This window comes from Saccoglossus kowalevskii, chromosome 6 (assembly GCF_978046115.1).
Source record: "Saccoglossus kowalevskii chromosome 6, keSacKowa6.1, whole genome shotgun sequence".
Classification (NCBI taxonomy): domain Eukaryota; kingdom Metazoa; phylum Hemichordata; class Enteropneusta; family Harrimaniidae; genus Saccoglossus; species Saccoglossus kowalevskii.
The window spans coordinates 812125-837659 of record NC_140646.1 but is presented as its reverse complement, the minus strand read 5'-3'; the positions used below and the strand labels follow the sequence as shown (position 1 = coordinate 837659).

Below are 25535 nucleotides of genomic sequence, written 5' to 3'. Positions count from 1 at the left end.
AGTTTACCATAATTTTGAATTAGTGTGTATATGCTTGTGTTATTTTCAGTTTACCGTGATTTTGAATTAGTGTGTATATGCTTGTTTTATTTTCAGTTTAATATAATTTTGAATTAGTGTGTATATGCTTGTGTTATTTTCAGTTTACCACGATTTTGAATTAGTGTGTATATGCTTGTGTTATTTTCAGTTTACCATGATTTTGAATTAGTGTGTATATGCTTGCGTTATTTTCAGTTTACCATAATTTTGAATTAGTGTGTAAATGCTTGTGTTTTTTTCAGTTTACCATAATTTCGAAATAGTGTGTATATGCTTATGTTATTTTCAGTTTACCATGATTTTGAATTAGTGTGTATATGCTTGTGTTATTTTCAGTTTACCATACTTTTGAATTAGTGTGTATATGCTTGTGTTATTTTCAGTTTACCATGATTTTGAATTAGTGTGTATATGCTTGTGTTATTTTCAGTTTACCATGATTTTGAATTAGTGTGTATATGCTTGTGTTATTTTCAGTTTACCGTGATTTTGAATTAGTGTGTATATGCTTGTGTTATTTTCAGTTTACAATGATTTTGAATTAGTGTGTATATGCTTGTGTTATTTTCAATTTACCATGATTTTGAATTAGTGTGTATATGCTTGTGTTATTTTCAGTTTACCATGATTTTGAATTAGTGTGTATATGCTTGTGTTATTTTCAGTTTACCATGATTTTGAATTAGTGTGTATATGCTTGTGTTATTTTCAGTTTACCATGATTTTGAATTAGTGTGTACATGCTTGGGTTATTTTCAGTTTACCATAATTTGTGTATTCACTATGGATCTCATGTCAAATAAAATATACTATAATATATTTGGTAATAAGAGATAAGATTTCTTGTAAATTTGTTTCATGTCTGGTTTGTTCATTTGTATTTCTACGATTGGGTTCGCACTGATGGAACTATAGATTGGCCCAGCTGTAGTGATTTTTTTCAATTAAAAAAAATGGAAAGGTGGGGTGAACGCAAAACCACCACAGACTGGTCTTATTTTTCAGCTTATCTGTTACTACTATTTATTCATGATAATATGCAGTGACATCACTGAACGGAATTATAACCATCGCGCGCACTGCTTGTCGATGAAACAATCATAATATTATTGTTGTTATCACTTTACTTTACATTAACTTTGACCACCATTGTGTCATGTAAATTAAGTCATTTCTTACAATAATGTGTGACTTAAACTTAATATAATCATCAAAATAAGGGAATATATGTATATTAGTTATTTTATCAGGTAACAATCATTTGATTTGGAAGTAAATGGAAACTGAAAAGGGAAATAATAGAAACGACGGTTAGACAGCATATTTAATGATAAGCGCAAGTGAATGATTCCTGCCCTCGTGGTTGAAAGATCAGATAAGAGTACTCACGTATATTAGCGCAGTTTTTTTCATCGGCGCCATTAGGACAATCACGCCATCCATCACACAATGCGTTCATTCTATATATACATGCTGATCCGTATCTGCCGTAGTCTCCGCAATAGAACTCGTCTGGGTTGCACACATCTTCTGGTCGCGGAGGAGAAAAATCTGAAAATGTAATATTGAATATCGTTCAACTGATCATTTCATGGTATTTTAAAATGATATATGTGTACTGGAATAAATGGTATTAATATTTCAGGGAGTTTAAAGGATGGCATTAATATATATATATATATATATATATATATAGTCTAGATGTGGGAGTCGATTATTCCAAAACAAAAGTGCTCAATATAAAGTATATGTAGAGCGAATAAATGCGGTAATAGAGGAATTAATACACCACTACATGAATATTGAAACTCGACAGCACTGTTTCGTAAGGTACAAGTACCTCACTCATCAGGAGCTTTATGTTTAATTCACTGCACCAACGAGCATACATATACTTCGCAAATTAACATATTAATTAAAAATAAAAACAAAAAACATACAGGTTTAAGTGTTACATAATAAGGCTTTTGATCTGTGTCGGCATGATGATACGAGTTCATTTCTTTTGTTTAGTGTGGAGTGGTGAGGTCTAAAAATTATTATAAATTTTTCCTTCAAACATAGAATGCATCGTTTGATGGAGCTACTGTACGGGCTACCACGAGCAAGAATTTTCCATGTTATTCTGTGCTCAATATTTTTTCTTTGAGTGACCAAACATGTTTACTTAGTTCTGTCGCATTTCTAGAGGCCTGATTACGAAATGAGGTAGTGTGGTTTCTGTACCTTGTTTTGAATTCATTTCCAGTGAGACCGACGTACGTTTCGCTAGTTTGTTTGTCTAAGCGCGTAACTTCCGCTGGAAATGAATTCAAAACAAGGTACAGAAACCACACTGCCTCATTTCGTAATCAGGCCTCTAGAAATGCGACAGAACTAAGTAAACATGTTTGGTCACTCAAAGAAAAAATATTGAGCACAGAATAACATGGAAAATTCTTGCTCGTGGTAGCCCGTACAGTAGCTCCAGCAAACGATGCATTCTATGTTTGATAAAAAAATTTTAATAATTTTTAGACCTCACCACTCCACACTAAACAAAAGAAATGAACTCGTATCATCATGCCGACACAGATCAAAAGCCTTATTATGTAACACTTAAACCTGTATGTTTTTTTGTTTTTATTTTTAATTAATATGTTAATTTGCGAAGTATATGTATGCTCGTTGGTGCAGTGAATTAAACATAAAGCTCCTGATGAGTGAGGTACTTGTACCTTTCGAAACAGTGCTGTCGAGTTTCAATATTCATGTAGTGGTGTATTAATTCCTCTATTACCGCATTTATATATATATATATATATATATATATATATATATATATATATATATATATATATATATATATATATATATATATCATTGCGCATTTATGATAAATACAAAAATATGATTATCATATTAGTATATTTCGTGATGTTAGTCGACTTCGCGAAGTGTTGCAAAAATGCGACTCTGCGTTTGTGGTTTTCCCTCATTCCTAAATTTGAAATGTTACATAAGAGACTAGGTACCGGTTAGAAGTAAACGAAGACTGAGGCTGTCGCCAAAATGATATGATTGATAGAACAGAAAGAGCGGTTTTCGCCACTAAAAATTTAACAAAATCCTTATAGCACTAACCGTTACCACAGTTACGTTCATCCTGGAAATCACCGCAATGGTTATAACCATCACACACTAGGGATTCGGGAATGCATATTTGGCTGTTCCTGCAGTGGAAATCGCCATGTTTGCAGCCCACGCTTCCTTCCCCTGAAAATTTAAAAGAAAAAAGTCATCATAATATATTACATAAACAATTAATTTTACCTAGTTTGCGGGGGCACTGCTGTTACAGTTATTTATCGATGATATGAATAATTGTTACCATATATTGCTAGTGAGTGTGTGGGTGAGTGGTGATTGAGTGATTGGGTGAGTGAGTGAGTCGGTGAGTGGGTAAGAGAGTGGATGAGTGATCAAGTATGTGACTGATTTACAGTAACCATCACTTCGATAAATTGTAATACCATGAGTTCATTTCAGGAATAAGTTTCAGAATTTTTAGTTAAAGCATACAATTGCAGAATAAATAGGGCATGTTACAGCGCAACACGAACACGATATCGCACATTACAAAATACAGCTCTTTGAATTTGTTTCGCAAGTTACGAACACATTTCTTGTCAAAATATGTGTACAGAGGAAGCCTAATAAGTGATTTCCTTTGACGGAGATTTAGTAGTTATTTTAATTTATTTTCAAATGATAAATCTGCTGCTTGAAGAATACAACAAAATCACTGTTCCTCCAAAGTATGGTAATCGTAATGAAACGTAAAACAAATATTGACAAATATATATACAATACCTACTTTTACTTATTCGAGTGAGAAATGGACATTGGTTAATCTATCGTAATTGTATCTATGGCTATTCTAATAACTTCCCTTGGATTGTTTTCATCAACCAATCGTGTAATGTAATAAGCTAAACGTTTGTAAAACGCATGGATTTATGTATGTGTTACTTTTTTATTATTTTATGCATAACTTGGAAATGAACTATTACCTAGACAACCGTCACGCTGTTATTCAACCTCGATTTTCTGGCGATACATTATATTCACTAGACATAAATTGCAATTTGTAGCAACAAAGCAACAAATCTCTGCTGTTAACTGGAGAGACTGGGAACTGTATCTATCTGAGCGAAGTTAGCAACATAGAATAAATTAGTCACCAATTAAATGGGATCATAAGATAGTTCATCACGTGAATGACAGTCGGTAGGAATTGATTGGTACATTGATTTTAGTATTGACTGTCAACTTTCCCAGTGTGATTATTATATACTGATGGTTCATGCAATTTCAGATACATCATCATATGCTAGAAAGATTTTCTTTTTATTTCGTCTTCAACAGGTAGCATTACCTTCTACATATATATTTACTACAGTAACTGAATTTTTATGGACGACTGTAAAAAGATAACTCACAAGACTAACATCAACTATGAGAAATGTCAATCTCGAATGTTTGTTTGTTATCCGTTGACAAAACTGTATAATACTTAGTTTACAACAGAGAATAGTAAATCGTAGCTCGTGTATAACAATATACTAATAAATGGAATTCGTCAAATTTGAAAGCTATTGTTTGAATCGCGACACAGACCACACTAGTTTATGCCTGTTATGACCAAAAGTAGTATTGCGTTGCCAAGGCCAACTGTCGTATACCGTGATGAAACAACCTGTAACGATACCATGAATAATAACAGCGATTCTTGTCACGTATCGCAAATAAGCGAATGTACTCAGTACTAATTAAAGAGGCGATATGGGTATGTTAACCCCACAATAAATAGGGGAGCTGTTGTATATGTTGCATTAACAACGTTCTCACTATAAATCAGAATCCAGAATGTATATATCTATAGGTGCATAGTAAACATAAATTCTGGGGGAAATCGCGAGCAATAAACGTATTTAGTTATTTTACTTGGTTCTTTTAACTAGTTATAGTCTTACGACTTTTAAATTTTTCATTGTATGAAAACGAACAAATGTGTTGCTATGGTGACCATGCATCGCGCATTTTTACTATCAAAAGAGAAATTTCGCTTCCAATCGTTTATTTACCACTAATTTGTTTCCCGCTAAAACACCACTGCTGCTATATCCTGATTAATTTTGAAAATTGTGGAATTATTTTGTAATTTAATAATATTCGTTCTCATTTTGCTTGTATTTCTACAATTATATTAAATTCCTAACAATACTGTAATGCAATAATGAATGTCGATGATATTTTTCAACTGCAATAATGGCGGAATTAAATTTAATCGCAAAATCGTATTATAGAATTACAGATGTTTGCCTAAAGACAGCGACGTCATATTATAAGGCTACGTGACATCGTAACTTATTAATGAACCCACTTGAGCACGTGATCTAAATGCACAATTGTAATTATTTGTGGTATTACTGAGATGCAAATCGTGCCGTCGACTATTAAAGCAACGGTGTGTGCATTTAGTGAATAAAATAAAGAATATATATTAATACAGAAAATAAATGAGATTATCATTTTTTCGCATTTTGGTGTATTAAAATGTGAATTATGATTAACAATTAAATGCGGTCTGGAAAAGAACTGTTGAATCTGTATTGTAATAATGCATGTCAGTCGTTTGTCGTTTGTTTGGTTCTTTGCGTCTTGGAACTGCAATAATCAATTTCGTAGAATTTTGATTGCGTGTGACGGTCACGGGTGTTTCTAATTTTGTTGTCCCTTTTGACATTGTATATGTTTTTCAGCAGAAAATTATCCATGAATCGAACATAGTTTTTGCATATAGTTATTTATATAAATTACGACCGCCGCAAGATAGTACGTGACATGCGCAGAAATTCACGAGCATATTAATTTGTAACACGTAAATAACTTACACATATATTTAGTGTCGGCATAATACTGAGTATATATGGCTTTAAATCCTCGGTACGGAGCAAGTCGATGTTGGCTTGTATGGAAAGTGAGCAAGACTGGAAAATTGTCGTCTCCAGGTACCATGACAGATACCTTCCTCCATTCATTGCGACATATCTCCAGATGTTCTCGATGATACATCTTGTATACTACAATTGTTTCGCTCTCTTCTTGGCAAGTTCCGGCTGTAATTCATAGTTACAAACAACATGTGCATTAGTCTTTGTAGTACTCATCAGATATAAAAGTCGCGCATGCTCCGTGTAGTTCAAAACACGAATATAATACTGGATCAAATATAAATAGCACATTCAATATGTCCACAGAATGCGATAAAATTAAAAAACACATTACAATAATCCATCGCTCGTGGCAAACATAAGTAGAACCTGAGGATGAAGTCATCAAAATCCCTAAGCGCGTGGACTTCATGAAAACAGCTTTTAAAGCCAAGTAATACAAATGTTACAATCTGCGAGTGTGAGCCTCCTCCATGAGCTAACACTGATAACAGGTACAGACAATATGCCAGGGAAATAAAATGTACACACACATATTTCTAAATGTTGGTGTAACCATTATCGTGTATGAAACACATAAACCGACCATTAATAACATTCATATTTAATGTTTTCCTATTTTTACAGGAGCAATCAGGTATTGAGAGTCGAATTAACTACGTCAAACTAAGGTATTGAAAATAAAAACCAATTGATAGAATTTAGAAACAAAAATGTCTGCATTATCATGTTGGTAAAAGTAGTTTGACATTGTGTGTAGGCATATGAATAGTTATATTTTTGTGTGTCTGTTTGAATTTATCAGTTTCCAAATTACCACCACAAAGCAAGTGATATATTTTTCCCATCACATGCTGGTAATAACACGTTTTCGGCACTTTGGGAAAAACAGATACGTACAACATCAATATTTTCCTAAGTTTAGAAAGAATGTCTTCACCAATGCAACTGGCATAGACAATCTATCCTATATATGTGTGGGGGGGGGGTGTTCTAAGTTTACATTTCCTAATAGAAATAGCATGTGGAGATTAGAGGTCAGACCGGTACCTACCAACGCCATGTGTCAGTAGGATGGCGCATATGGCTTAGAAGTTTTGTGTACAATACGAAGCAATGCGATGAATTAGAAATAGGTCATTCCACTATAGGTTGATTCGGGCAACATGATTACCCATTTATTACATCATATACAGTATTTATACTTGTCGCATATGATCTGTTTGTCGTCAAGCGATCTGTAGGTACCACCGTGTATGTTTCTGTGGTGTATGCGTGTTCCGATTATTTTAGAAAATGTAATATGCGGTAGTCGATTCATCCCAGTAATACATGTATTATATATGAATTAAGTGTTAACATTTGACTTCAACGTTATTGTTTGGGAACAACTTGCTATTTTAGACTGCATTTATGTTTTTTATGCATTTATGTATATCGGGTGTGGTCATATATGTGATCTATTATCGGCATCGATATTGATGTTATACTTGTTTTAACCAAATATTATAATCTAAAATTGAAGCTACCAGTCTCCATGTTATAAACACAGTGTATAATGTGCATGGAATGGAACCCTCGAAATTATTTATTTTCCTCTCGTCGGCTTTGAGACATCAAATCGTCCAATTGGTACGTTTGACACTGATATTAAGATATTAACTTTTTCCGTAACAACATTGGGTAGACGTGATAGAATCTTCACTGTTCGCGGCTGTAGCTCTCGTATTTCTTATTTGTATAGTGTTCCACTTTCTCTCGTGTTTTGCCGTATTATTAATTAACGACACAGCAGCGATAATGCTAGTCGAAGTAAGCTTCGCGCTCGACAAAACAATATCCGATTTAACTTCGAATAATTCATAAATATTAACCATCAATACCACAGTTTCTTCATCTATACTGTGGAATATTCAAATGACAGGTTAATGTTTGGTTTTTTCTTAGAACACGTTTGTGAAACATTATTGGAAATGATTTACTAAATGTCTGTGTTTTCCGTTCATTCATGCTTCATTATCAAAATGTTATCTATTTACTGGTTTACATTTAATCGCATCGTATAGAGCAATTGGCGTATACTCATCACAATGTACGGGATTGCGATTAAATTAGAATTAATTCAATGACCGTACCCGGAATATATAAGATGTTTAGTGTATGGACCACGTGATGTGCGAATTACAGTACTCTTCATGCTGATGGGATGTATCGTGTAATTGACGTCACAGCAGTTGAACTGGTAAACAACACCAGGCGAATCGATCGCGATGATAATGATGGATCAGTCGATTTGTTATCTCTTACGATAAAACGGACGACGTCGTAGGGAATTAAGGGGTCACACGCCGAATACGATATTTTTCGTCGAGTTAAATTCACTCTCAATTGTTACATCGAAAGCGAGTGTGATTGATGAAGGCAGATTTATTTAATTACTATGACATAGTAGTTAGATTGACACTAGCAAACAACGTTGATAATTACCGGAAAACACTTTCAGATAGACGTCGAAAAACTCAATCTTGACGCCGTCGTATTTACCACTAGTTGGAATTATCAATTTGCACACGGCGTGTTCCGCATAGTTGTTGCCCGGGAAACCTTGATGAGACAGGAGAACGCCACTCGGTGCCATGGCAACGTTGTCTTGACACACTGCGGATGAAAAAAGGAAAAGATGGCGTCAGATTCAAAGTGGTGGTGAATGACAACTGTGATATTAACTGACATTTAAATTAGTAAGAAGAGCCCCCATGAGGTACATTATGCATAAGAGACTGAATAATATACACGACCGGGAACGGACCATGTAATAGGTTAAACACTTTATATTAAATACCATTACAATTTCCACTGTTATCCTGGATCCGTTGATCCGGGTGGCTATTACAATTTCATAAGGAGATAATTAACTCAATAGCGCCGGCAGTCATATAACTGACAATTATATAATGATGACTGATTCTAACGTTCATATCATTTCCTACTTATAATATACCCTAGATTACGTATTTCTTATGTGCTACTGGTTTACGGCCACATCACCCTGAGAACACGAAATATATGTTTGATTTCAGTGGTCAGGCAGATCTAATATGTGGCTAAACACATTGGAGTCTTGTGCTGCGAGATGTTTGGGGATCATTTCAAAACAAGAAACATAACCAACGAGTAATTACACTCAACGATGGTACAGTGGCCCATCACGACTGCAAGTCTGTGTAGTACGTGTTTGGAATTACCAACTTGATATGTAAAAGGAGAATAAACACATCTTCATAATTCTCAGATCGGATCCGTGACAATCGTTTTTGTGTCACATATATTTTGCGAATCAATTCTTACTCTGTAAAAATGTAGTGCTTCGCGTTCAACATAATAATACACATTCAGCTTAATGACTTTAATCATGAATGTTCTTAGGCTTAGGTTAAAGGTGAAACTCAGAATATGACCTTTATATGCTACTGTTGCAAGCAAGACACAAATGTATAACGGATGTCGGTCTGTATGATGCATATCCGCCGCGATAACAGCCTCGCCTAATTCATTGAATTATAATACGATGCATCTCATATAATGACATTATAATTGCATTTCAGTACAATGTATTATTTGTTTACTTCAAGCAGGTTTTTATTTGAACATAAACCAGCTATAAAACGTGTATTTCGTTTTCATTTTTTATTTTATTTTATTAACCACTATTTTATTAACCACTAACATAAGTGGGCTTTTAGGCTAACGTGTCGTTTGATTGATTCAAATATTATAATGTGGTTTAGTGGTTTTCCCGTACATTGTTTGATCTAACAACGCGTATAATATATTAAAGACTTAGAATGTCAAAGCCGGGATCCACAGAGGCCATGTTAGGTGAAGATATGTTATCACAGTATATCTTAGAGACGTTCCGCAAAGCTGTAGCACATGGCAGATCGTTCTCATAGTTCTCGCTTTTAGACAATCTCCTTTCTTCCACATTCAGCCCTTTTGGAAATCCAACTGTTCGGTCGAACAAAGTCAGTCATCAAAATCCATCTTATCGGCGTGGAAAACACATTGAGCTGATATGTTTAATTGAAATTGAAATAATGATCTCTTTAACAATGATTTTTGTTGGTGATTTCAGAAAAATACTGATGAATTCGAATCAGAATTAGATAATTTGTTTACAACTCTGGGGTATAGGAAGACCTGGTTGCGTAGTTACGACAAAAGTTTCGCTAGTACAACGCGATCCCCGTTACATTCTACCAATAATTGTTATGTTGCAAGGCAAACTAATTCCGAGCAGTGTGTCAATCTGTCTCATATTATACAACAATTTATATCCTTCATTCAATTGATTTGCTGAGCAAAGTTAGAATCATTTTTTATGTCTTCTCACATTCAACTGAGGAAGATTTGGTGCTGGGCAGTACTGGTCTATTTGTTTGTAAGCGTCATATTCAATTTTGGTTCGAGTTATCACGTATTTTTCAATAATACCCAACTTTACTGGCTAACTACAAATCAATGTCACGTTTGCATCATCGTCAAAGCAATACATTAACCTTCTGACTCTATCCTTATATTTTACAGCGCAGCTTTTAGGCACATTAGATAGATTTACGTCAGGCATATTTTTAGAAGCTTTCCAATTAGCAGTGGACCAATAATATCTATCTGGATTCCAAACCTACGAGAGAGCGATATAAAAATAACGTTTAAAACGGAAGCGATTGGTTGAGGTTAAGATTTCTAATATTTTCGCGTGTAAATGGAAATTGGCTTATTTATTGACAATTTCGATTATTCCACTCTTACTATTTGGTTCGATACACGTTAAAACCTTTTTTTTAATATATTGACTGTTCTATTTTTGGTAAGAAGACATTCCAATCTATTCATAAACACAGTACTCGTTCACTGGGAGCTGGATCGAACATAAACACGAATTGTATGCCCATTTAGGTATCTAATTCTCTTCTATGGCAGATGGAATTCCCAGCTCTGAGAATTACATGTTCAATTTCTGATTACTCAATTCAAGGAGCCGTGCACTATTACACATTGCCTTGAGTGATAGACACAGAATATTCTGGCGCACTGCGTTGCCGACTCAGTCTAGCTCACATAGCCCTATTTCGTTAGATTAATGACCCCATTGCCCACCCGTGACCCATGAATGCTTTAACAAATGTTTTCTAGTTGTTTCTGATAAGCAGCTAGGTAAACGAAACAAATGTCTTTTTAGCCTGCAATTAATTTGTCCTGTTCGATCGCGTGTCTTGGTCTAGTTTCGGTCGGTTCTTTTATTCACAGTGCTTGTTAACATCACACAAACACTAAACAAAACAAAATTTGATTGGTTCATTCATGCGCGTAGCTTAAACACATCAACAATTAGCGTAATATACGAAAACTGTTACACAAAATACATACATATTTCAAAAGTTATGTACAATTAATTGATAACATTTATAGGGAATATTGCGTTCCATCTGATGATACGCGATGATACGTGTTTAGTTTAGTATTAAAGAATATTTACCTAATCAGAAACATATTGTATTCAAAAATTTGCGTTCCAGTGAGGCAATCCGGGTTATTTATTTAAATATCCAATAATAGGGTACAATAAGCAAGCCATTGTATTACTTACTTGTATAAGAATCCCTCTGATGAGCCCCTGACTCGTCAAACGCGAAGTACTCCACTTTGAATCCCCGTCCACTTCCGACTGAGTCCGACTTGAAAACAATGTACACGTCCGATGAGTTCACTTTTATGGCCGGCAAGCTGAGGTTTAATCCGCACAGATTATGAAGCGGCTCGGTTGCGTCGCTTTTACCTTTGTATATCCGGAGGCTATCCGCGTAGCAGTCTGACGATTGTTCCATGTCCATAGTCACAAATTGTAGCTGTAACAAAATACGAAGAATTAATTCATTCCGGAAATTATTGGTAATATTTCCTTCTACCATTGATCTAAATTTCACTAAATGAAATCATAAATGGCTTCTAAAACGTATTCAATAGCCTATTCAGTGGGAAATAGTGTTTGGTAATGAATAAATATGAAATGTGAATATAATACAATTAGGTGCGGATATCACGATTATAATCCGGAAATTAAAATTAAAATTTAAAATTTGTGTTTTATCGCTCTTGACCTTATTATGATGCGGCATATTTAATCTGCATATTCTAGCATGGACTTGGATTTCAGAGTTGGAGTACATAATTATTACTAAAATGGATAAAAAAACATCGCGTGAAACTAATACAGACAACCCCCGTGTCTGGTGTGTTTGTAAAAATGCTTGATGTGTCATCGCACTGTTTTTGCAATGACGACTCACGTCGCTCAAGATGTGTCGGCTTTCAGTTGAGAGTTGTTGGTTTAGGGAGTAAAACCTCCTACTTTAACAGCGAGTGCGATTTCATCAGAGATAAGATCGAAACTGGGTCGGGGTAATACCAAGGCATAACGCATTTAGTATTCGCCCCCTGGGGTTTGATTTGCTAGTGTGTTATATCGCCGAATGTCAAATCAAACTGATGGGCCATCAGATAAAATAATTTATAGTTGAAGACAAAAGACAAATAGTGCTTTCCTATTTCATGCGATGGATCATTAACTTTGGGAATATGTTGAAACGTGGTTCGCTACTAAAATGTTCTGAAAAATGCCTGTGGCAAAAATAAAATTAATTAATGCACATTCAATTAATCATTCAATTAATATGAGTAACCTGTCTATGTTTTGTAATTTTATTTTACATATACTGAAAGTGACAAATAGATAATGAACGTTCTATAAATAACTATACGCGTCGAAATTAAATTCAGCGACGAGCGTTTCGAAACGTGCATAATTAGACGGATGTCGGTTTCCCATTAATTTGAAAGAAATTGCATTGTCAGAAATGATTTGCAGTATGATCTTAAAATTCAGATTGCCAACACAGAGCTATATGGCCGATATTATGGTTGTAAGGAACTGTTGATCCTGATCGGGATATGGTATCATCTTGCGTCCGACATTTATCGGTAAGGTACGCCTAAATTAGTCCAATTTCAAAATGACACATAAACATTAAATATACACATACATGTACGGCGATGATGCGGTGTGCAGTGAGACGAGAAAAGCCTGAATGTCGGCATATGTGGTCATCGTTTTTCACGCCGTTAGATTGTACATTAAAATGTTTTGTCATAAGTAAGCAGCTCCACGTAATGAATGAGCAATTTTACTAGAAGCATTATTATAGTATTAGCGCATTGTGTTATGGAGTTTTAGTCATTTTCACTTTCTCCGAATTCACGTCAGTGAAAATGACAAATCATATTATATACAATGACACATTTCTGGTATAACTATAACCAGGCATATAATTCAGTATTCCAATAGTTTTTGCGATAATGCATGTACATGAAATTGCAAACGACTACAACACTTCTATTGTATCATCGTGTGTTTACGTGTGACGCAGTGCGTGACTAGAATTAGAAACAGTTCAGTTCACTTGGCTCACTATGCTTGGCTATAATACTCAGCGAGAAACCCAAGTTTACTAGATAAATCAGTTTGTTTAATCTGTTTGATTCTACCTCATGACTCGACTACGTTTTGCCAATTTAAACCGAATTTGAGGTAAACGACGATAACTCTGACAGTTTGAACTTTTTTATTGCATATTAACACACTTTACCACGAATAATGAATTAGTACCTCCATCGATTTGCTATACTATATTATTATGTTTGTTGCTCAACCGATGACATTTAAACAGCTCACAAATCGTTACCAACTTGAACGACGTTAAGATTGACATTATCATTTCATTGTCAATACTAAGTGTTTAACTCTGCACTTACCCAAATTAACCAGCCGGACGTCACAGATATAGTATATTTACATTTAACATTATTCGGGTATACCATAGAGTAATTCGGGGATGTGAATTGACCGTAATTAGTAGTATACATGCCACCACATTCGTCAACGCTTCGTGGTACTGTCAACAAAACATAACAACCAAATAATCACTATAGGCACGGCTGCATGTATACGGTAGTTCATGTAAAGTAGTATTGGTATTGGCACGTGCAATATCCCACTTTCGAGATAAACGGCCGCTGGCGGCGCCACCCTATCACGTGACCAAAAATTTCCCCACGGTGGGGCCATATTGAAGCCAGCCCAGCCTGTGTATGTACTTACGTTACGACCTCATCAATCTATCCAACGTACAGTACTCATTTCGTCCAACTTTTTTGTTCGCTCGCTTTTGCGACCGCTTGGTGAACTCGACTGGACATTTTCCGCTTTATTTTCGACCGCGCAAACCCGGAAATATCACCGCCCGCTCGCTGGCGCGCATTTAAAATTCGAACTAAAAATTTCCGAGGTTTATATTGTCTTATAATTGTCTTTCTGGTTTTCATAGATGTTGAACAGCCGACAAAAGTTCAAATACTTTTTGTTTTAACTATCTATAATTATAGGCACACAGTCTAACCCTTTGACCTCGATTTGGCTGGGATTGAATATTTTATTTTAAACAATATTCTAGAGTGAAATATATTTCAACACAAGTACGACATTGTTAACGGGGTTTTCTTTACTGATTGTTGATCATGAGTCTTCGCAATGTGTTTACAGTTTGTATAAGTATTGTTGTTTTCCCCCAAGGCGAAGACAAGCTGAAGGACCATGAAGCTGAAGCTAAATGGCAGTTCCAAGTATGGACTGAGTGAAAGAAAATATTTCTAAGCCTAAAATAAAATCTAATATTACACCTCTTTGTGCATTTGTTAATTGTACATACTAGTATGTTTGTCATGACAGTATATTTGTAAATATCTAGAAAAATCTCGTCTTTCGTCACTTAATATTAATTTCGATTGTTTGGAATGTCTGTCGACCGTGTCCCAATAATTTGTTTGGAATATCGATCCCCTTTGGTTTCTCCATACTGAGTTTAGGACGGGCGTCGGTCTCGACATCAGGCATTCAACACAATCAGCCTAGATAGAACAACATTGTCCGTAATTCGTGGGGATCAAGTCCCGCAACTTGTGGGCTGAGAACTCAAATAATTAAACAAGTATTATTATTATATATATTTTATTTCACATCGCGAAACTACAACAGAGCTAGAGTTGTTCAGTCCGGTGAAACAGCCGCCTTGAAGTTGATGGAACTTCAATGAGCCATTTCTTACCCTGAAATCAAAAAAGTAAAAATTCGAAGAGAATCGGGGAATATATTAATAATTATTCTTAGCAATCGCTAGCTTTATTTTATTCGAATCCATCAAATTCACGAGTCTTTCAACATTTGCTGGCAACTTCCGCACTAAAAATGGTTGAAAACGTGGATGTGGTTCTCTCGCAGAGTCTTGTTGATAGTACGGACAAGCCGGTAGGCTGGTTGGCGATCCGCTCCGCTCAAAAACAAGCAACATGTTTTTTGGCTGTTTCCATGGTGACATACACGTGAAGCTGACGTCGGTTTATAACTAATACGAAGTTCGCAAACACCATTCAGTCTTTAGAAGTCACTTAGTTTAGTACTAGGACCAGAGTTACTCTCTCCTAGTAGAGTGACTGTGCTAGGACGTATTCTGCTGTTACATTTATTATTTCCAACCGTTTTGCAACCGTTTAGCATTTTTTAGAATGAAGCGTTTCCCGTAAATGCTGGAAAGCGAAATAATGAAATAACGAAATGGTAAATATTTACCTAAATTGCAGTGTGTTGACCTTCATAACAATATACTTCATAATGCAAAACACTAGTCACAGTGAGTAATTTAAATATACGACTCCTAATCGAAAAATGTGACCACAGTCCAGAATTTCAGACGGATATTAAGCAACCTAAGAGCATATCAGAAGCATTTACTCTAAAATATAAAAAAAAAGAACTGCAGTCAAAAGTCAAGAATGCCAGCAAATAAAGGACTCTGTCCCACAATCCTTTGTGCGCGTTATTACGGACACGCGCAAAAAACTGTACCACGCATGTCAAATCTGGGTCAAATATACAGTACCTACTATTTTGCCACAGATTGTTTAGTAGTGGAGTGTTCGGTGACCATTGAATTAGCCCGTGATTCATATTTTATGTGTATTAATTTATTCATCAATTTTCGTGACTGACAGTACTGCCCAAATTTTAGTCAAAAAACGCAACTGGTGAAACGGAAGAGCATCGCCAGGTGATGGACGCAGGGCTCTTTGGCAACGACCGCATAGAGGTCAAAACACGCGTTCTATTTTTACGCGTTAGATTTGGCTCTTCCCTTTCGCCCCCTCCGGAATGTTCTACTTTTGCAGCCTAATAGCAGGTTTTTCGAAAAACGTCTAAATAACACAAGAATTAGTAGAAATGTTCCTGTTTTGGGCGGATTATTGATAGAGAATAATGTCTTTATTACAAAAATGCTGAAAAACCGTGAGTTGTTGCCTTAGTTATTTTTTTATTGGCGAAAAACTGCGAACTCGGCAAATTTGGTTGCACAACTTCCCTTTATCTATCATATACACCCAGCAACACCGATGCCAGCTGACTGTGTACAAAACTGGTAGGAGGTAATACATTTGGGGCGAAAGTATTCAAAAATCAGTTTTTGGATGTTGCAATGGTGGGCCAGGATTTTTTTCCAATTAGTGACGGCACGACCTACCTGTGAAGTATGAACAAAACCAGCCGAGCCGTTGCTGGTGAAAAGTTACCCCAACTTTGGGGTCAAATTTCTCGGTAATGAAAACAGATATCAAAAATTCAAATGGTAAATTTGTGCCCACACTCAAGCTGAGTAGAATGAGTTATGTTTGAAGTGTTTTATCCCAAATTTGTAGGAGGAGATACATTTGGCGCGAAGCTATCCAAAAATCAGTTCTTTGGCTGTTGCTATGGCAATGGTGGGGCAAAAATTTTTTTCAGATTTTTCCTTATAACTAGGGTTAAGGTGTGACCTACCTGCCAAGTTTGAACGAAATCGGCCAAGCCAAAAAAATCACAGAAGAAATAATACGTGAACACTGGAAATGTACACACACAGACACACACACACACAAAACGACAAAAGTGATTATAAGGGCAATCCTAGCGGAGCGGGTCGCCAACAAATATGGCTCTGTGTCCCAGGCCGTGAACCGATCAAGTGACTTTCAGCCAATCAATGACGTTGTAACAAAGCATATTTGACGCTTGTTGAAGGGTCGTCGTACCATCCAATCTCCGGCGTAGATTCACAGTTTTTTTTTGTGCTGTGACAGGCTTCAATAGTAGTCACTAAAAACAACGGTATATTTTGACAAACGGGTGGGATTTGACCTCAGTTCAAAAAGAAAAAAACTAGGCTGAGATACATTAGAGTCCACGGCGAATTAGTTTTCTTTGCAAGTTGTGAAATAAGGTATACCAGTGTAGGGTCGATGATGTTCAATACCAAAGGACTTCCGTGTGAATCCTGATTTACGAATTGTTCATCGACTGGTCACCAAATACTTATGACTATAACTAAATTTGAAGCCCAATACATTTTCTGAAGCCCAATAAATTGCTCGTACATGTCAAGCTCTGTTCTATTTTTTTTTTCAGGGCATGTGGCCGTTTTTATTCGAAAATATTTTTTGTTGGAATATTTTTACGGTACGTATAGATCGAGCTCATTCACTGACCGTGACTTAATTTTGAAAATTGGGTGTCAAATCTTACCAGAACAACCGCCTGTGGACCGACGAGGTTTTAATATTAATATTCTCCTCGTCTCCCCGCTCTGTTAAGAGTTAGCTATGCTTTTTTCACGTAACTGTCTCATTAAAATAAAATATTACATTTAGAACCAGCACCCAATTCAAGTAACAAAAGGTCCACGTTCCTTCAGTTGCTTTCGCGAACGATACTAGTACAACTATAATACAACTATAGATTTGAAGTGTCGTTCAGAATTTAATAATAGTTAATACTAGATGTATTTTCACACTTTACTATCAAAACCACCATTTCGACCACTCATGTGTCACTGATTAGTGTTTTAGCGAGCGGTCGGTGTTTTCAATGAGTGAAAAAAAAACGATTAAAATGCGGTCGGTTTCCGGTCGGGCAAGACCGCATGGTCGTAAATTAAGCGATAAGCGGTCGATTACTGTAAAAAGCGGTAAAAGTGGAAGGTTGGGCGAAATAAGTACTGTATGTCGTCATTAATTATTATTTCAACTGAGTATTTATTTCTTCAGGTTGTCATCTTTAACATTTATATTGTTTTATATTAACACTGGTGACGATTTTTTTTCGGCGATTTTCTGTTCAATATTTACTGGGGTGACGTTTTGAACCTACGAAGTGGTGTCAGTGCATGTTGCGCTGTCTGGTTCTGTTTTCCGATTAAAATTAGCGTTGGAAAGATTGACGAGGTCGTAACGTAAATACATTCACAGGCTAGGCTGACTTCAATATGGCCCCACCGTGAGAATTTTTTTGGTCACGTTATAGGATGCCGCCATCGGCCGTTTATCTCGAAAGTGGGCTATTGTAGTAGAAGCAGTATGCGCATGCTCAATTGGCCATTATGTCATGTGTGGTGCCTCTGAACTCATATAGCATTGTAAAAAAAGTAGATTTATCAGTTGTTCCCCTGCATAAATTGTGTTGAGTCAAGTGTAGGCATGCATAAAACCGATTGTGGAACAGCGTGACAGTAGTCATATCATTACTTATTACGAGCACTGCTCGTACTTTCACCAGATTAACCAGTAAAATACGTGGACATGATCAATCTCGTGGAATACGTGGACATGATCAATCTCGTGGAATACGTGGACATGATCAATCTCGTGGAATACGTAGGCATGACCAATCTCGTGGAATACATGGACATGATTAATTTAAGGTTAATTAGTAAATTGCTTTTATAAACCCCTGACAGCGCGCACGTTGGCAATGGTACATACCTATTCAAAGGTCATTATGTCATGCACATTTAATTATGAATGAATATATGTACATGTCACACGATATTACTGCTTTTTACTCGTCACGAAATACTAGTATCGACAATGCAATTTGATTGTGTGTTTGTTTAAACAAAAATGGCATTCGGTAAAGAGGTAATGTGGATTTTTTTTCAAACATGTTTAAATACTTCTGTTTGAAAACACATCTTGGCAATAAACATAGCGTGGAATTACTAGTATTTTATCTATTTGTGTAGATAAATCTGAGGCGTGTATACGTACTTACGAGTTACAATATTTCATGAAGCAAACGTTTGCTATGGCGATCTAAAAAAACTAACGCTATATTTCTTTTGACCAAGATTAAATATGAAGAATTATTTACCACGCTCAAATTAAAGCCTCCTTAATTCTCTACGAGTAGCGGTATTTCCTCGGCACCAGTCGGTGTATCCAGTGACGGGAATACATCGATATCAGCAGTTCCATGGATGTGCTTGTACTGAGGTGTATTTTGCAGCGTCGTCGCCCGAGATATTTTCACACAATCGTTAGATGCCCTGGCAGGCAGGCGGGCTCGGAGATTTCTAACATTCATGAACGTAATTTATATTTTTACAAGGATACGTTTACTGGAACACTGCATCACAGTTTGAGAGTTCACGAATAGATGCATCATGCAGACTTGAAGTATAAAATTGCCATGCATCAAGCCGTTTTATACATTGATACAGTGTAACATAGTTGAATCGCATCACTGTTATACCCAAAATAAGCTATTGTATGGGAATCGAAATACAATATGTATTACCAGTGTATCGATTTCCTCACAATATCACATGATCGTATGTGAATAAACACGTGATTTTTTATATTTATCTGTAATGCACACGAGAGGGATTTGGGCTTATCTTAATGGTCAGTGAATAAATCCGCTCGGGAAAGGATTTACATAATCAGCGAGATTACTCGTGTTAAAATAATGAGTCCGACAAAGACATCGGACATGTTGAGTGAAACAAAGTGGCCTTGGTAGAACCGTGTCGTAGAATTGCACGCGAAGCGCATAGTAAATATTTAAGGAAAAAGAATCGAGCGGTTTTATTGGACACATAGCTAGTATTTTTAATTACTAGACGCAATTTGCTAGTCGAGTACAAGTCTTGCATGATGTGAGCTCCTTTTCTATTTGTACGTGAGGTTATTTGTTGAAATTGTTATCAGCGTGGCGTGTGATAAATCATACCTTCGCCAATGTCGAGAAAACATTAACTGTGTCCGTAGTGTCGAAGGACGATGAGGCTTTAACAAATCGAGAGTCGAATGAAATTATTCGTTAAGGCGTGAAGTTGGGAAATTGTTCAAGACTGGCTATTCACATATTACGTATGTGAGACGAAATAAAATAGAACTAGGTCATTCAGGTAATTATAAAAAAATAGTACCGAGAAACACGTGTTTATGACCGTCAGTCAATATAGTAAATAAAACAATCTTTAGAAAATAATGGTAGGCTGTCAAAAAATGCAGTTTAATAGGATCACGAACGATGGATGGAATGTCTTGTTTATTTGTGTAGTAAAGGATCCTGACATTCAAACAATCATAACAGATTTCTCTCCATATCGAGCCCTGACCTTGCTATACAAACAGACTACCGTGGATTTCAAAACAGTGGCTTCTCAGTCTGAAACGATTCGGCTCAGGTGATCGGTGTGCTCCGATTCTTGTTCCACAATACGCCGGATGTGTCATTGCATGTGAATAGGGGAAACGCACCGTGCATGAAAAGAGGTACTACTGTACGATTAAAGAAAACTTACGCTCTTATCTAGATTGGTTTTCTACATGACACAATCACAACAACAACAACAACAATAACAACAAATTACAGCATTACAGTTTCTAAGATCATGCATGTTGAGTCACTTACGTCTTTCAGTATTTATTTGTGTAGGTTTCTCCCGTCTCCATTGTTGGAGCGATGTCATTCCATCAGCGGTCACCATAGCAATAACTGCCACGGCGAAGAACAGAGATGTGGTCATCACCGACTGATTGCCCAGGTAACGATGCGGAGTCTTATCTACGACCATTTAGACTAAGTCTTCTAATGTCAAGCACGCTTATGTACCTATTTACTGTCGACTGTCATACTGTAAATATTAAAATATACGTATTCGCGGTTACACACTGATATTTGAATAATTTGAATATCAGCCCGGACCATAAATCCATTTTTGTCAAGAAAGTCAAAACAATCTCTACATAGTGAACGTCACGGCACCTGAGAAGAAATAGCATTAATATATTACACGAAATTGCAAATGCGTCGGATGAGGTAAAATCAGTTCACCCATTTGTCAGTTTAAAAGTGTCTGCACGAATGACTAGTGCGGGAATCAGCGCACTGCCAATTTACATTCCGTATATACGTCGGGTTACTGTATGATGTCTACTCATATGCGTTAATAGTTGCGAAAACAAGTCGGATACACGTAACCTAGGCTGGGAGGGCAGATGAGTGGTAGTCCGATCAACGAAGCGATCAATTAAAATATAATATGGGAAACGTTTTACCTCCAGTACAAAAAGGACTAGCTTGTATTAGTAGTGCAAATTTTACGAAGAAATTATCGAGCGTCAATGTATTCGCTCACGTTAAAATACATCAGACAGATGGTACTGTGTACGGTGTATAATAGGTGGTAGGTTATCAGCTGACGTTAATACTGTTCTCAATTCGTTGCACTCACCTGCAATGTGCAAATCGTCTCTATTTCAATCCTAGGACTATTCGACTTAGGTGGTTACATCTACGTACTAAACAAAGCATTTGCTTAGAAGCACAGCAGCTCTCCGACCGTTGTGTTCTATCGCCGTACAACGCGAATTCCGTGCAACCTTAGAGCAGCTGCGCAAGCGCAGGACTGACGTCTTTTTCACTCACTGCTAAACGACGCTACAAAATAATTGCCTCGAGACAAACGCGTTGGTGTCGCTGATGGCTCTTGTTTGAAAGACATTAATATTGTCCATGAAGGTATGATTCCCTTGTAATGAAAAACAATTTGACATGACAAGATTTATTGTATTTGACGAAACCATTTTTACATATATGTATGGAAATTTATGAACAAATCAATATAAAATAATCAATAACAACTGATATAATAATAATAATAATAATAATAATAATAATAATAATAATAATAATAATAATAATAATATAAGGTTATTACGAAGATACCTCAAAGTATGCACGAAGACAGTACAGCGGCAGTATCGACCGACGCGCAGCGAAGGTCGATGCGACAGCGTACTGTCTGAGTGCATACTTTGAGGTATCTTCGTAATAACCTTATTATTATACATCTTTTCCTTCCAAGGATACATCATGGGAATGCCGAAATCCAAAAAGTTTAGAACAAAATCAGCGAACTTCTTTGTATGGAGTCCGGTCAAATCCTGGTGGCAGCCATGTTTGTTTTTATTATTAGAGGACGCTTACGCGCGTAATCATTTCATATTTGGAATTCGCATTTCCTAATATGGTAGTATGAAAATACCCCGTAAAATACCGCAAAATTACGGCACGCTGTAACTTATGGCGTTACGGTGACAGATGTATTATACATGTAGTAATAATAATTATTAGAAGCACAGCAGCTCTCCGACCGTTGTGTTCTATCGCCGTACAACGCGAATTCCGTGCAACCTTAGAGCATGAATAGTAGCGAGTTGTGATATTATTATTATTATTATTATTATTATTATTATTATTATTATTATTATTATTATTATTATTATTATTGTTGTTTTTGTTGCTGTTGTTATCATTATCGTCATTATTATTATCATTATTTGTATATCAGTTGTTATTGACTATTCTATAGATATAGACAGTCGATAAAACATGTTCCAGTACGAAAAGCGACAGTCAGGCTTCTGGTTCTGAAAAAAAAACAGTGTCATTAAATATTTTTTTATTATATATGCCTTCCCAACTACTAAAAAATATATCCCACTATTATGGGGGTCAATCGCTCAAACCATAAGTAACGGAATATATTCGAAAATGAAACAACTGATCGCTTCACGAAAACCATAATATACATTTTATGAGGCAAAATTGAGTCTCAACGAAAAAAAAACTATCGCCCGGAATCATGAATAGTAGCGAGTTGTGATGATCTTAATGGCTGTCTTTTCTTGTATAGTTCGATGACCTCGTATAAGTGAAGGCTGTGTACATGAATGACTCATTAGTCTGGTGATACTATTATATTGTTACTACCTAATACTAAAATATGTTTGGATAATTAGAGTACTGGCACATTAGCACTTATAGTCTGGTTAGACTTGACATAGACCACGAATATTTACTTTTGAGATATAATTTTGGTATGTGTTGATTCTTGAATATTTCATCTTCGTCGTCCTGTACTTCGTTTAGTAATTCGAACTTCCCAGTTTGCGTAAAAAGGGCGAGTTTCGCGAATTCCGCATCGAAAATGCCTTTGCTTCATTATTTGCTGAGGGACGGCCGCTTAGGTATGTGCTCTGTAACTTGCAGCACATGGACCTAAAAACGTTAGGTAATCAAACAAAAATGACGTTGTACTAAAGTCCAAAAAATACGTTCAAGGTCTGCGTTTTTTCGTAGCATAAAAACGATTTACCACCTCGCTTATTGTGACACCCTCAAATCAACTGATTTCCATTCCCCTCAAAAGTCAAAATGGTATGTGCCGCCATTGTAGGCCAGGACTCGAAACCGTCTTTTTTTGCCTGGCGTGTTCATTTGTCTTCAATAACGTTTCAGTGGCTGTCGCTGTCATGCTCTGAGTCATTTTGTCCACGAGAAACTCCGACAAATTTTCAACAAAAGCTAATTTGCATAAAAATGCCTTCGCCTTTCGACGCCATATTGGGGAGACAACAACGTTTAAGGGCTCATACCACTAATTGAATTTCCATAGACGACAATGTTAACATATGACGAGATTGCTATATGAAAATGACGAAGAAAGTTGAAAATATGGCTCAAAAATGGGAAATCAACATGCCAGTAATCAACCATATGAAAAAAACTAACATGTTGGCCAGCTCAAACTCTTGCAAATCTCAGGTAAACAAGACACACCTACTGTATTTGGATTGCACCAAGAGAAATCACTGGAAAAACACCAAGATTAGAACATAAGCGATAAGCGGTCGATGTAAAAGCGGAAGGTTGGGCGAAATGAGTACTGTATGACCATGTTTCTTCGACGAAGTCTCGACTGACAATAATGCTGACAATGGACGTTAGATAAACACGCATTGTTTGCAACTGGAAGCTTATCACCCGTTATATCAGAATCGTCAGCAACAGAGTATACAGATAAGGTTTTATCATTTAATTCCTTCCAAAGATAAACACTATGCAAATATCCACGAAACGGCAGTTGTAGTCTTTTCCGCTAGTGTTTTAAAACACTAATTTGAGCAACGTTATTTCGCAATTTCGATCTTTTGTAAACCTGGGGTGATGTATCAAGGTCTAAAGTAACCGTTTTATCAATTTTTGAAAAATCAAGAAAAAAGTGAAAATTTCCCTTCTCGCTACCTTAACACACAGAATAAACCCACAGGTACACAGCCGCTAAGTAGTAAACAAAAGACCACATGTTGGTCTCACCTCTGACCCAGGTGATTACGCCCTCAAACAGGGAGCACCTGAGAAAAATAATATTTAAAAAATTTCATTGGTTCTTGCTAGGCATTTCGAGCAGCCATTGGTTAATTAGTGGCATGAGACCTTAAAGCTCAGTAGCAGGACAATTCACTCGCATTAAATTGTGTTTGCCGTGATTATGTTCGCCATGACGCGGTAATTACTGTCGCATCTTTGCCGCCATATTGAATTCCTGTTAGCTTATCCTTATACTAACAAACTCTTCCGGTCCGGTTAGATTTTTGTTAAGTGTTGGTTCTTGGATATTTAAGCTTCTCCGTACTTTTTTTGCTAATTCGTACTTGTGAGTTTGCGTTAAAATGGAGAGTTTCGCGATTTTGACGTCAATTAATTGCTGAGGGACACTTCCGGTCCGGTTAGACTTAAAATACACAACGAATATTCACTTTTCGACATAGAATGTTGGTTCCCGGGTATTTCGAATAAATGATATATCCAAGCACTAGGCTCAATCAATTTAATCAACAAATAAACATGGAAGATTTGGGAACATTTGAAACGTTTGTTGTGAATTTGCATTACATTGCGTGAATTTGCATTACATTGCGTGTTTATTTTTTAAGGCACGTACTGTAATTTTTTTTTTCTTTTGGAGTCCCTCACATTTATTTCAACGAACGTTCATTAACTCACGTGCCGTATAGCACGTGACGCAGACCAATTTTAATTGGGGGAAATATCACTCTTTTCTTATATCGCTCACATTGATTGATGGAAGAAAAATGCACGTCTCTCATTGGTTAAGACAATGATAAAAGAGGAATTTCTGAAATCGTTCTTAGCAATCGCCCGAC

General features: G+C 36.3%; 1 protein-coding gene across 2 annotated transcripts in view; it reads right to left on the bottom strand.

Moving 5' to 3' along the window:
- The window catches only part of LOC102804242 (uncharacterized), a 69522-nt gene extending 47643 nt beyond the window's left edge, over positions 1-21879 (bottom strand). Inside the window, exons 1-8 of one of the 2 annotated variants that reach the window (XM_085500722.1) lie at positions 21758-21879; positions 20935-21288; positions 13911-14050; positions 11689-11947; positions 8526-8696; positions 5979-6203; positions 3166-3297; positions 1432-1593 (exon numbers count right to left, since the gene is read on the bottom strand). In XM_085500722.1, coding sequence (XP_085356848.1) covers positions 1432-1593; positions 3166-3297; positions 5979-6203; positions 8526-8696; positions 11689-11947; positions 13911-14050; positions 20935-21097 — 1252 coding nt within the window. In that variant the 5' untranslated portion in view covers positions 21098-21288; positions 21758-21879. The remainder of the gene's footprint in view (positions 1-1431; positions 1594-3165; positions 3298-5978; positions 6204-8525; positions 8697-11688; positions 11948-13910; positions 14051-20934; positions 21289-21757) is intronic. The other variant, XM_085500723.1, reaches the window with a different exon arrangement.
- Positions 21880-25535: the final 3656 nt, after the last annotated feature.